This window comes from Petaurus breviceps, unplaced genomic scaffold (genome assembly GCF_028583685.1).
Source record: "Petaurus breviceps papuanus isolate PSGF00001 unplaced genomic scaffold, PetGlider_PUasm1.0 173, whole genome shotgun sequence".
NCBI lineage: Eukaryota > Metazoa > Chordata > Mammalia > Diprotodontia > Petauridae > Petaurus > Petaurus breviceps.
In genome coordinates, this window is record NW_027185759.1 from 27136 (window position 1) to 40218 (window position 13083).

General features: G+C 51.6%; 1 protein-coding gene across 4 annotated transcripts in view; it reads left to right on the plus strand.

Moving 5' to 3' along the window:
- The first annotated feature begins 7298 nt into the window (after window positions 1-7298).
- XAF1 (XIAP associated factor 1) overlaps window positions 7299-13083 on the plus strand; it is a 7624-nt gene continuing 1839 nt past the window's right edge. For 2 of the 4 annotated variants that reach the window (XM_069083229.1, XM_069083228.1), the window contains exons 1-5: window positions 7299-7413; window positions 9422-9557; window positions 10380-10436; window positions 10696-10888; window positions 11710-11780. In XM_069083229.1, coding sequence (XP_068939330.1) covers window positions 7382-7413; window positions 9422-9557; window positions 10380-10436; window positions 10696-10888; window positions 11710-11780 — 489 coding nt within the window. In that variant the 5' untranslated portion in view covers window positions 7299-7381. The remainder of the gene's footprint in view (window positions 7414-9421; window positions 9558-10379; window positions 10437-10695; window positions 10889-11709; window positions 11781-13083) is intronic. The other 2 variants (XM_069083230.1, XM_069083231.1) reach the window with 2 other exon arrangements.

Below are 13083 nucleotides of genomic sequence, written 5' to 3' on the forward strand. Positions count from 1 at the left end.
ACTTGTGTATCATCTCTTGTCCATTTCAACTCTGCCACTTCTCTAGTCAATTTCACTTGTGTATCCTCTCTAGAATACATTCTGTCATCTCACACTGCTCAAGCAAAGACCTGTATGTCCTTGTGCTGAACCCCACTGGAAGATCCAGGCTTTGGAGCTTTACCCAAGAGGGTCAGAGGTCAATGCCTGACTTCTTTGTGGGCTTTGTGGCCCATCCTTGGCTGAGTGGCCTTGTATTTTTCCTGTTTCTGGTCTCCAAGCTGTTCACTCTCTGCTCATAACTGCCTTTTGGTGGTATTCCTCCCTATCACCACTGCTAGCATGGTAGAGGGGGCTGTGTCCAGGACACCGCTTCCTGCTCCACAGATAGCTGTCACAGACCATGGCATATTTTGCCCCCTGGATGCAGCCTTGTCAGGGAACTGGGAAGGCAACACCACTTCTTGGTTGCCTTCCATTGACAAATTGCACATCATACTTACAGAACTGCCATGTGTGAACCACTGTTGGAAGTGATCTCCAGGGAATCTTAGAGCAGCTCTGTGGATCCACTGGACCACACTAAGAATAGCAGGTAGAACAATGACCACGTACATTTTTTTTTAACGCTCTGAGGTTTACAAAGTGCTTTACCTATGGAAGTCACCAAGACCTTTCTAAGATTTAGAGCTGTCCCAACATGGAATGAGTTATTTGGGGAGATAGTGAGTTCTGCATCACTGGTGGTATTCAAGCAATTTCTGAGGTCCCTTCCAATGCTGAGATTCTAGCAAGGGTTCTGGGATTTTCTGAGTCCCCTGAACAAATTCTTTGAAGTTTAGATAGGTCATTATCATTTTCAAGGGCAAAAGAGAACAAAAAAAATCTGAGCCTGCAATGTTTTTTTTCCTTCACATCATTAAGTAACAGGCTGCAAACAAATGGGCACTTTCCCACAGGCTCAGAGCCCCCAGATCCATTCATTTCCTCGACACTTGGAGGGAGGCTGTTTCCCACCTCTGACAAGGTCTAGGTGAAAGGATTGGAAGCTCAGGTTGGATGAGGATGTGGGACGGGGCCCCTGACCATGACTGTGAAAATTATCCTGGGGGCATGAAAGCTCCTAGTCTTCCACAGGGAAAAGAGCCAAGGACTGGGGACTGCCAAGGGCTCCTAGGCCTCTGCTTCTCTTCCCCCTCCTTCCCTCTAGCTCAGAATGCTGAGCTTTCCCATAGCTTGAATGAAAAGCTCCTTGTCCTCTGCCTGCCAACAGAGTGGGAGTGGGCACAGGCGCATCCGGCTGCAGCCCTAGTCCTGAGCTGTGGCCAACTGGGCTTCGAGACTCTCTCGGCAGCACTTCAGTATTGCTAAGAGAGTCAGTATGGGAAGAGTCTGACCCAGAGCCCTACATGGGCTGGGGCCTACCCTCTAACAATGGCTTCCACTGTATACTGCCCTGCCCAACCTTCCCCACCATTAGAGCAGAAGCTTCTCGAGGGCAGGGACTGGCTTTTACCTTTCTCTATGTCCTCCAGCTCCAGGCACACAGTAGGTGCGTAATAAATGTTCATTGACTGACTGACGCAGAAAAAACCATGTACATGCCCGCAGAGTTGCACGTGTCTGCATAACTCATTTGCCCACGCACATCCCAGCATAAACATGCACATGTGCACAGGTCTATGTGCACACCTCTTTCCCCACAACTCTGACTTTAGAAACGCTCCTTTTGGTGGACATGCCAGGGAGGCAGAAGGATGAAGCAATCTCATGAAAAGCCTGCCTGGAAGGCTTGGTAATGCCACCTCAGAGCCTAGATTTGGATTCCCCCCACCCCTCTCATTCTCCTTAAGGGGAAATTCCTCTTCTCCCTCCCTTTTCCCTCCTTCCCCCTCCCTCTTTTCACCTCCCTCTCCTCCTCCTGACCTTGTCTCCTTCCTTCCCTGTTCTTTCTTCTTCCCCTCCCCCTCCTCTTATTCCTCTGCTCCTATTTCTCTCTTCATTTCCCCTCCTCTCCTCTCTCCTCCTCTTCTGCCTCTTGCCCTGCATCACTTCTGATGGTTTTCTGCCCGGCAAACATACCAGTTGCTTCTTGAGTGGAGAAAGCTGTTGGGCCATGAGAAAGGAGGAGCCCAGGCCTGGGTCCAGGAGAGGGGATGGAGGGTACACTGTCCAGGGAGGGGCCCCCCCCCGGCCGCCCTCCCCAGGAGACCCCCCCCGGCAGGCCCCCACCGCAGGCCCCCCCCCAGTCTCTCAGGCTAAGCAAGGGGATACTGGGCATTCAGAATGGTCTGCAGTGGGTTTCAAGGTTCTTCCCCAGGCTCCCCTCAGATGCTGATCTCAGTGGGGGAGGAAGAACTACCCCTCCTGGAGGCTTGGCACGGATCTCAAAGGGCTTAGTGAAATGCTCTGCCCTGAGGCTGTCGAGCCAGGGCCAGTCCCCAGAGCCTGCACTAAACTGTGGCAGCTCCTGCAGGGCCCCTTTGCTGCCCTCTCCCTTGTCAATCCTCTGCCTCCCCAGGGAAAGCTCAACCTTGGGGGGCAGGAGAACATGGTCAGAGCCTTGCCCAGTGCCCTAGACTTGTCAAAAGTATAACTGCCTCCTTTGTCTGCTCTATTTGCTATTATTCTATTACTTTCTCTTTCTGTGTGACGCTGAATGTACTGAATATTTCCCTCAGTATGCCCCTTACCCCCATCCCTGTATGATTACAAAAAAAAACCCATGAGACTTTGAATAGGTCCAAGGAAATCACTACCTTCTCTCTATCCTATCTAATAAGGCCTAGCTGGAGCTTAACAAATGCTAATTGTCTTGTTCAACTGTGTCCAACTCTCTGGGACCTCATGTGAGGTTTTCTTGGCAAGGATACTGGACTGGTTTGCCATTTCCTTCTCCAACTCATTTAACAGATGAGGAAACTGAGGCAAACAGGGCGAAGTGATTTGCCCAGGGTCACAGAACTAGGATGTGCCTAAGACTGGATTTGAACTCAGGTCTTCCCAACTTCAGGTCCACTGCTTTGTGGATTATGGCGGCCTCCCGTTTTATTTATATAGTTTGTCAGCTATCTCAATAGCTACTCTCAATGTTACAAATATTCTCTCATTTGATAAAAGCCATTGGAATAGCTGACAGACTTAGGAATAGAATTGGGTCCTAAGGTTGCCTACAGGGTCAAACACTAGACTGATGCTGAGAAGGTGATACTTAATGGGGGTGCTCTAACCCTTCTGTTTGGATTCAAGTGTCCAAACTGGGGGAGGGAGACATGGTTGAGAGAATCTTGAAAAGAGTTGAAAGTCCTGGCAGGGTGACCTCAGAGCCCAGGAAGCCAATGGTCTTTCAGGGAGGTGGCTGTCCTCTGCCTTCTGCCTTAGGCCACATTTCAAGCCTTGAGGTCCATTCTGAGTCCTGCTTCTAGGAAGAGCCTTGTCAAAAGTGTCCAGAGGAAGGCCCCTGGGATGCTGGAAGGTCCGGAGAGTATGCTGGATGGAGCCTGTAAGGAGCCTAATGCCCAGGCCAGTCAGGTCTTTACTTCTCCCCAGATTCCACTCTAGACTCTACCCCCTTTATGTGCTGTCGGGGACAGGGACTGGTTTTCTTTTTGCATGTGTTTGGATTCCCAGCACTTAGGGCCTGTGATAAGCATCTAATAATGCTTGCTGACTTTGTGTTTTGGTTTTAGGAAATGAGACATGTTTAGCCTGGAAACAAAAAGTCTTATTCAAGTGTAACCAATTGTAGCAGCAAGCACCCCAAGCATCCTCAGGGTTTGCTGCCACCACAGGTTCTTGGATATGCTTTGAGAAAGGAAAGCAACTCAAAATGGGTTAACAAGCTTACTTTAATCAGTCAGATATGTATCGTTTACCTTGTTCAGGGGAAAAAGGTCAGCACCCTGAACTTCAGAATATACAGACAGAATTATCAAGACAGAAACAGATCAAGTAGACAGATTTCCAAACTGTCCAACCATTACATCCATATCAAATCAAAATCTGGGTTTCAAAGCCAGGGGACTCTCAACAACGGCTTCCTAGAACTCAGATCAAATCACAGAACACTTCTCAAAGTGAGCCCCAAAACAAAGCCTCACATCAGGGCTTATATAGCCTTCTCTTGGTTCAGAGAATGTAACAACCTTATTGACCCACTGGCCAATCAAGAAGTATCTACTGAAAAACAAGCCTCCCACCCCAGGCTCCAGGTGCACTTTAGCCTAGGGGCAGGGAAGATCTTTAAATTTGCATTTCCATTACACCAATGGCCCAGGATGCCTTCCCCTCCCACAGGAAAGGTTCGATCTTAGCCCCTTCTCCTCCTTCATCATATTTCTTTGACTTATTTTGCCCCCACCCAGACTTCAGAATATAATGCAAATACTGCTTGTGTTTAGGTCTACAGAGGTTTACATAAAAGAGTCCGCATGATAAGCACTCATGATAACAATGGTCTTCAGGGATAGGGCAGTCTTCATGTCACTCCATGGAGTAGAACACAGAAAACACATAATAAAGAATACAGAATATCCCATTAACAGTTAATCCAGTTCTTTTCCTGTCATGCAGCCCTTCCCTTACCTTAGATTCCCTCCAGAAGGGAAAAAATAGGAGCTGCTGGAGGGGAAATGCCCCAGCATTCCAGTCAGTCACACTTTGACCTCAGAGTTTCCCCCACCAAAATTCTGGAGCTCCACTGGGCAGGTTGGGGAGGCAGTGCCTGGCCAAGAAGCCAATCTGGCCTCGGACACTTCCTAAACCCTGTGTGAGTCACCTCTCCTCAAATGGCCTCAGTTGTCTCAACTGTACAATGGGGATGATAACAGCACATCCCTCTCAGGGCTGTTGTGAGGCTCAAATGAGTGCATTCTTGTAAAAGGTGCTTAGCACACCGTGCCTGGCACACAGGGGTGTTATAGAAATGCTCTGTTAGAGATTGGCCCCTCCTCCACTCAAAAAGGCGTTGACTGAATAACTCAGGGCAGCTGTGACAGAGAACACAATCCCAATCTTTTACTCCCCAGGATCATGGTTCAGTCCCTTGGTGATGGAGTACCTTCCTTCCAAGATCCTGGCACTGCCTAAGATCTCCCTTATTCTGTCCAGGAGACAAGAGACAAATCCAAGCCCCTCATGCTCCTCCCCCAGGGAATGCCACTTTTCTTGGTCTCTGTCTCTGTGTTTCTCTGCACCTTTGTCTCTGTCCCTGTTTCCCTCTCCCCTCTCAGACACAGTGGGGCCTCTCCTCTTAGGCCACATGAATGAAAGCACCCTTTACCCCCTCCCACCCACCCCACCCTCATTTCCCCTATCCCACCTCCCCACTTCAGCCCCAAGGCAGACATGGGTGGCTGCCACTTCCCAGGACCCAGGTCTACTATTAATTCTGCTGTTCTTTGACTTGTCCAAAAGGGCACTAACCCCTTTTTTTCTGGTTCCACTCCACAAACCAATTTATACTCAACAGATGAAATTTCAGGAGATGTCTACCTGTACAATTTGATTCAATCCATTAAGCATTTATTAAGCACCGACTTAGGGTGTGCCAGACACAGGTGACCCCCAACAGCCTCTGCCTGGAAAGAGCCGGCCCTCCTCCTTGTGATACAACATTGACAGAGCTAGTCCATACAAGTGTACAGGAGCGATTTCAGGAGACAGGGTGACTGAGTCTGCTCACTAGGATCAGTCCCCTCACCCTCCACCACCCAAGGCCCAACATCCTCTGGCACAGACTGGTCTAGGCCCCCCAGGGTGGGGAGGTTAGACAGGACCCATCTTGCCCCAACAGTGGGAGTGGTAGGGGAGGGGAGAACAGAGACAAAGAGGGAAACTGAGGGACCTCAGAGGTTCTCAAGGATCCTCCTCATTTTTACTGAGGAGGAAATTGGGACTCAGAGAGGGGCAGGGAGAATGCTGGAGGGAAATATCAGTCAATAAATGTCTGTTACGAGCCTACTGTGTGCCAAGAACCAAGCAGGGGGAATGCAGAGAAAGTCCTAAGACAGTCTCTGGCCTCAAAAAGCTCTCAGTCTGCTGGGAGAAGTTACATATAAAAAGAAGCTAAAAAGGGTGTGGGGAGGGATGGGTTACCCAGCTCCGGGGTCAGACAGAAAGTCTCTCCACCAGAATGGGGAATGATCTGAGGAGACGTGTGTTATGGAGTTAAGTTCATCGCCTAAATCTGAGTTTCTGGGGATCAGGAAATCTACAGGGTGGGGGGCCCTCCTTACATAATGAGGGATGTGGGAGGAGAAACCCCACTGTCTTCAGCCAGCATAGTAGAGGGTCCCCAGGGGCTTGGGGTGCTGAGGAGGTGGGAATTTCATCCGGTAGAATCAAAAATTTCTGAAAATAACAGAATCTAGGAGATTGGAGTAGGGGATGATGAGGTGAAGTCCTGGGGGGGCCCTTAAATGTATGACACGTATTAAGTTTGAGAAGGGGGTGGGGCTGATTGGGAAGGGACTTAAATATTCCCTTGTTACCCTCTTCCCTTTCCTAGTGATGGGGGGAACGGGATCCCGATAGGTTCTACAGGGCGTCTGGAAAGAATTCAGCTCAGCTTTGCTTGGAGTTAGAGTTGAGAAAGTTTATTATTACGCCATTACAGCGGGCAAGAGTCCTTTAGGGGACCTGCGAGTAAGAGGGGCACATGCTTTTACTTTTAAAGGGTAAGGCTGCCATTGTCAGGGCTAACCGGAGGGATGGGACCTCAATGCATAGATAGTTTAGATAAGATTTGGGCCAGACGGGAGGAGACAGGAGGATTTGGGCCAGACCAGAGGAGACATGAGGGATTAAGTAAGAACAAAGGAGTCCCAAGGGGTTGCCTAGGCCTGGTGCGGATAGGGGGAAGGGGCAGAGTCGGAGGTTGGGAAAGGAATTTTACAGATAACAATTTGACAATACAAATTGCAGTTACAATTTCACAGACTGGTTTCACAAGTTGGTTTCACAAATTGACCTAGACCCCAGGTACCCCATCACTAGGCCCCTCTGACGGCCATTCCCCAAGATCTCCAGCTCTGAGCCCCTCTCTGTCTAGTCTTTTTTTCTCTCTGGGCAGAGGAGTACCAAGTTGTGGAAGTGTCCATGGGAATCTCAAAGCCAAGGGGAGCCCTCACCTGTCATGGCAGGTGTGCCAGGCCCCTTGAAGGGCTGCTTTGGGATCTGCCCCACTCCTGGGCTCCAGACCTCAGACTGTCGTCAGAAATGCCCGCCCCCTCTGCCTCTTCCCGCACGCATCCATCCAAAGGTTTATTCTAAGGAGATTCCAGTGGGGCAGACATGAATTTTCTTCCTCCCGCCCCCAGGAGGTTGGACAGCGCCACTTTCAGTTTCATTTCCTAGTTAGAACGTTAAAGGAAACTGCAACGCACTGGGTCTCACAAAAGCCATGGAAGATGACCTCCAATTCTGCACAAACTGGTAAGAGTTAGAGTCCGTGCCTTTAGCCCCCTCCCCGGCGGAGTCGCTGGCCAGGAGGGAGCACTGGGGGATGCTGGGGGGAAGGCAGCCTCCTTACCCTGTGCTCCCACGAGATGGGCTAGGGAGGAGATTCTAGCACACTTCGATGAAGGGGGCCTGGCCACTGAACCGGGAGAGAAGGAGCTGGGAGGCCACGGGAGCTGCGGCCTGGCAGAGCCCCCTAAGGTCCACCTAGCCTCTCTTCCCCTGGACCCCAGGCTGAAAAGGGAGCTGGGGAGGGGGCGATCATGAAAACTCAGCTTTTACCGGGCCTGTCCTCCCTAAAAGCTTGGCCCAGGGAGAGGAGAGTGGCCACACCTTACCTAGGGGCTGTGAACATAAAATGAAGTTCTATTGGTAAGGAGCAAATTGGTCTGCAAACCTTCATGAGCTACATAAAGTCTTTTAGCTGCATCTGAACTGGGAAAGGAGCCTCCGCCCTTAGTACTCTAGCAAAACTCAGAGAAAGAGAAATTTACTTTCCCAAGCAAATGATTGTTTTCTGAAACGCAAATAGTCAGTTATCAAAATTCAAAATATCAGAGAAATTACTTAGTAAGGAACTATGCCACCTCCTGCATATGGCGATAAAGCAGAAGGGAGGGAAAGGGCAGATCAAATTCATCTTGGGGAAGATGAAGCCCAGCCCCTCCTGCTGAGGCCCCTCATGCCGAGGCCCCTACTGAGCAGCCCTGAGGAGTGGCCAGTCTCCCAAGGGACATGAGAATCCTTTGGCAGCCCTTGCTTTCCCCAGTGGGCTCAGGGCACCAGGCTCACCCACCGCAGGTGTGGCTCCTGATAAATTAAGATCCTCCTTGGGGTCTCCTCCAGTTGGGTCAGGGTGAACAAGCCTGGTTCTTTGGATATTTGTGGGAAAGACCACAGGGCAACCAGTGAGGCATAATGCGCAATCATGTTCTAATAAGGCACAGAGCAGAGAAGTAGACACTATGGGAATAGTGACTTGGGAGACAGCCAGTACAGGAAAGAGCTGGGGAGGGAGCAGAGCACAGACGTTGGAGGAGGGAGGACTCCACGGGCAGGGTTTAAGGGGCCGGCCAAGTTTGACCACCACTACCTTAGGGTTCACTCCTTGGCATATAAATATCTCAAAGTTGTCCAGGCCACGTCAGGATGCCTCATTCACACAGCTACCTTCTCCTCCCTTAATGAAGAGGTTCAGAGTTCGCCTTAAATATTAGGAGGCAGTTCTCCTGAGTGGACTCTCAGCTCTCTCCCACACTCTAAGCTCCTTACCCTGGGCTGGCCACATACTGCACTAACTGGGGAGGTCATGGGGACCTTAACAAAATTCAGGTTTCAGCACAAGAGCTTGGGAGAGGAGACAAAAAGGTGGGTGTGTGGGCCAGGTTGGGGTGGGCATGGCAGACAGTGAAAGTTCGAAGGGGCTGGGAATCAGAGACCAAAGTGGGCATCATGGAAATAGCTAACCAAAGGGTTAAGGCTATGTAAGTGGGATGAGACATGAAGTCCTGATGGGGAGCAGCTTACAGAGGAGGGGAAGAAGGGGGGAGACACAGGAGGGTCCAGTTGTGGGGGATCTCCAAGAGTCAGTCATGAGAGGGGAGTCTCAGGCATGGCTGTGAATGGGGAATAAAGGAGTTGAGAGGTCTGGAAAGAGTGTGGTAAGGCACTAGAAGGGCCCTCCCCACTGGTACTGTGCCTCCCAGAATGGGGGCAGGGAGGGCTGGTGCTGGCGCCAATGGGGTGGCAAGGGAGAAGAGGTCATGTCTGGCATGGGGTCTGGGCCAGATGGGGGCTGCAAGATGTGCCAGCCAGAGGCTTGTCCACTCCAAAGGGCAGCCTTGGTCCTGCACATGCAGGAAATACCAGCCTGCATCATTCTCCAGCCACTCATTAAGCTGCCATCACGGACCAGGCTCTGACCCCGGCCTGCTGCTGGCTCATGTTCGAGTACATGAAGCCAACCTGAATTTCTCCCACTTAGTGAAAAGAAGGTGCCCTCTGCCTTCTTCTTCCTCCACGAGGCCCACTGTCTGAGGTTTCGAGCCATCTGTCCAGAATGCAAGGAGGTCATCCTGAAGGACGAGATGAAGGACCACCGGGACAATGGGCACAAGCAGGTGGGGAGATGAATCCCAGGAGTCCTGGCCTGGTGCCTGCAAGGCCAGAACTTAACACGAGCTCTACCCCATATCACTCACTGACGAATGGATGGATCCCAAGAGCCCTGGCCTGGAGCCTAGAAGACCAGAACCTAATATAAAGTCTACCTCACATCATGAATGAATGAATGAATGAACGAATGAATGAATGAAGACATGTATGAAGAGAGCTAGCCGTCTATGAGCCAGGGACTGTGACAGCCGCTCCCTCCAGGAGTGCCCTGGATGGGGATGACACATAGAGGTCAAGGAAAGATGTCCTTGTTTGGGGACCTGGGGCTGCTGAGGTGGGAGTAATGAGAAGTCAGGCGACATGCCTGAATTAAACGGTAATGCCAATTTGCTTACAGAACCTAGACCAAGAAGAGGGAACTGGGTGAACTGAATGCCCATGTTTACAGGGCTGATAGCAAGATGGCCCTGGGGGGTAGATAGACAGGATGCCCTGGGGCTGGCAAGTAAGAGTGTGAGAGCCAAGTTTGCATTCAATCCCCAGTCTCACTAGCTATGCTGCCAGGGCAGGAGATCCAGCCCCAGTAGATTAACTTCCCCAGGAACCGGGAGCAAAACATGTGCTGCCTCAGTTTCCTCATCTGTTGACATAGAGCTGAGTTCTCCTTACTGTACCTTCCCTGCCCTAAAGAGCGCAGCCCTTTGGGCAGTCCTCCTCACCCCTTCTCCAATATGGCCCCTCTCAGCCTGACCCAAAGAACTGGTTACCTGAGTCCCTCCCCCGAGCTTCCTGGGCTCACTGACCTCAATCTCTCTTCCCACTCTTAGGTCCAGTGCAGTCTGTGTCGACAAAGCATGCAGAAGTATCTGCTAGGCCCTCATGAGGTTAGAGCTCTTTATCCTGGGAAGGATGGGGTGGGGAGGCAGCAGGAATCTCTGGGGTCCTGCTCATTCCTTCTCTGCTCAGCCTGCTCGGTGACTGGACCAGCAGCTGGTCCCCCAGGTACTAGATGAGAGTGGGCAGTAATGCGCATCCCTGGGGGACATTGTCTAGGCTGACTGCAGCACTTCGAATCTGCTGAAGCCCTTGTCTCCTGGGGGGATGGAGAGGAAAACTGGCCCGACATTTCTTCCTTCCCCTCAGGCTGTGTGCCCAGAGCGCCTCATCGGATGTGAATTCTGTGAGCAGGCTATACCACTCAGCTGCCTTGAGGAGCATGAGACCAGCTGTGGCAGCCAGACAGAGCCCTCCCTCACCTGCAAGAAGCCTGTCCTCCCTGCACAGCAGGTCAGCCATGAAGCCCTCTGCATGGACAGGCCTAAGAAGACCAGGAAAGGTGAGTGGCCCCAGGGCAAGTGCTTTGGAGAAGAAGGAACCTCAGGGTTAGGGTGGGGTGTCCCTACATTTACTGAACCCCAGCTCTAGGTCTCAGTTTCCCAATTTGTGAAGTGGGGGTGGTCCCATGGATTAACTCTGTGACCTCATCTCTCAGTCCCCCCAACCTTCCCCCCCCCCCCCCCTGCTGTGTTCTGAAAGTCTATGACTCTATGTGCTCCTTTCCAAAGGGTGAGTGCCCAAGGTCACAGAGCTTGTTTGGGGGGAGCAATAGTGGTTTCCTGCTTTGCCCCTTCTTCACTCACTCCCTATGTCAGGGCCAGCCCTGGCTTCTGCTTCTGCCAGGCTTCTAGCACCTCACTGACCAGTGGTCTCGGCATTGCTTTGGCAAGCCCCACTGGCAAGCACCCCAAACAGCTCATACAGAGTCTATGCTGGTTCTGAGTTAGAAACATGGCACTGTCTTTCCCTTTGCTCCATCCCACTTGCACTTAAGAGACCAGTGGCAGGAGTCTGATGGATTCCCAGCCTGATTGGACTGGCTGGGAGGGGGGTGCCAGGAGAAGGGTGCTCCCTGCCCCTTTGGCCCAGCTGTGCTTGCAGAAAGATGTCTGGGAGGCAGGGAACAGGTGCTGCTCTCTGGGCCCCCTAGGCAGGCTCAGCTGGATGCTGCTCTGAACTTCCCAGCAGTGCTCAGTCACCGAAATCTGGTGACCCTGCCTTGGGGAGTTGGAGGTACAGCACTCTGCTATTAAAGCAGCCTCCAAATAGGGCTGCAAGAGACACGATGGTGGCATTGCTGGGATTGTTTGTTTTTCCAAGCTCCCAGAAAGAAAGTTAACTGCTCGGAGTGTGGACAGGACATTCCAGAAGCAAAGCTTTGCCAGCATTGGGTGAGTGACTGGGTGGGGCAGTGGGGGTGCTCCCACATGCCCTGGTGGCTGGGGGGCCAATGGAGGTACCTCTACATGCCCTGGTGGCTGGGCTGGGGTGGGCAGTGGGAACACTCAGTGATTAGTCCTAACCGTAAGATATTGGGAATGCTCCAGAATGTTGTGGGGTTCTGTAGTTGGTAGTAGTGTGAAGACAGGAAGAGTTCAATTCAAATCTAGCCCTGAGACTTACTAGTTGTATGACCCTGGGCAAGTCACTTAACCTCTGTCTGCCTCTGTTTTCAAATCTGCAAAATGGGACTAATAATGTCACTCATATAGTGTTGTGAGAACACATAAGAGATTAAAGTGTTCTCTAAGTGTGCACAGCTATGATCCTGCTCTGCTATTGTGGCTGCACCTGGTACAAGGCAGTGGGGGTGCTCAGGGCATTAGGCCCGTGAAAGCTGGTTTCTGGTGCAATGGTGGAAAATCACTGTCCTGATTCCACTTGCAGCCTCTCTCAGAGCCTCACGGCCATCTTCCATTGTGTGACCGATTCTTGGGGCTTCCAGTTTCTTTTCTAGCCAGGTGTCAGCCCGCGGGGGAGGGGGAAGCTCAGGTTCTCCTGACAAGCAGATAAAGGGGAACAGCTTCTGTCTTCAGGGAGCGTAAGCCTAGGGTGTGGGGAGGGGAGACAGACTAGACCTTTCTCCCCCTCTTCCTCCTCCTTAGGCACGGGGGCTGTGCCTATTCTTGGGTCCAGTCTAGCAGGATTCCTTACTTAAGCAAAGTTATGTGATCTCACATAAGTCAATAAAGATTCATTAATCTCCTACTGTATGCCAGACAGGCACTGTGCTAAGCCCTAGGGATAAAAAAAAAAAAACCCACTTCCTGCCCTCAAGAAGCTTTCAATCAAATGGAAAAGGAGCTTTAAAAAGCCTTGGGAGGGGGGGAAGGCAAGAGCCCAGAGGGGCACAGTCTCCTGGACTGGGAAAGGAAGTATCAAGTGCACAGAGCCCCTCAAAGGGGTCTCACCAAGTGGTCCCAGTGATGTCCTTAGGGGAGGGCCCTCCTGAGAAAAGCAAGGAAAAGGAACTATAGCCCCACCCCCCACCTCCAGCCTGGAACATGTGCCTCAGCCCTCCCTGCCTCCCTCACTCCTTCCCTCCCTCCCTCTCTACCTCCTTGCCTCCTTTCCTCCTTCTTTCTCTCCCTCCCTCCCTGCCTCCCTTCCCTCTCTCCCTCTCTCCCTCCCTTTCTCCCTGTCTACTTCCCTCTCTACCTACTTCTCTCCCTCCCTGCCTTCTTCCCTCCTTTC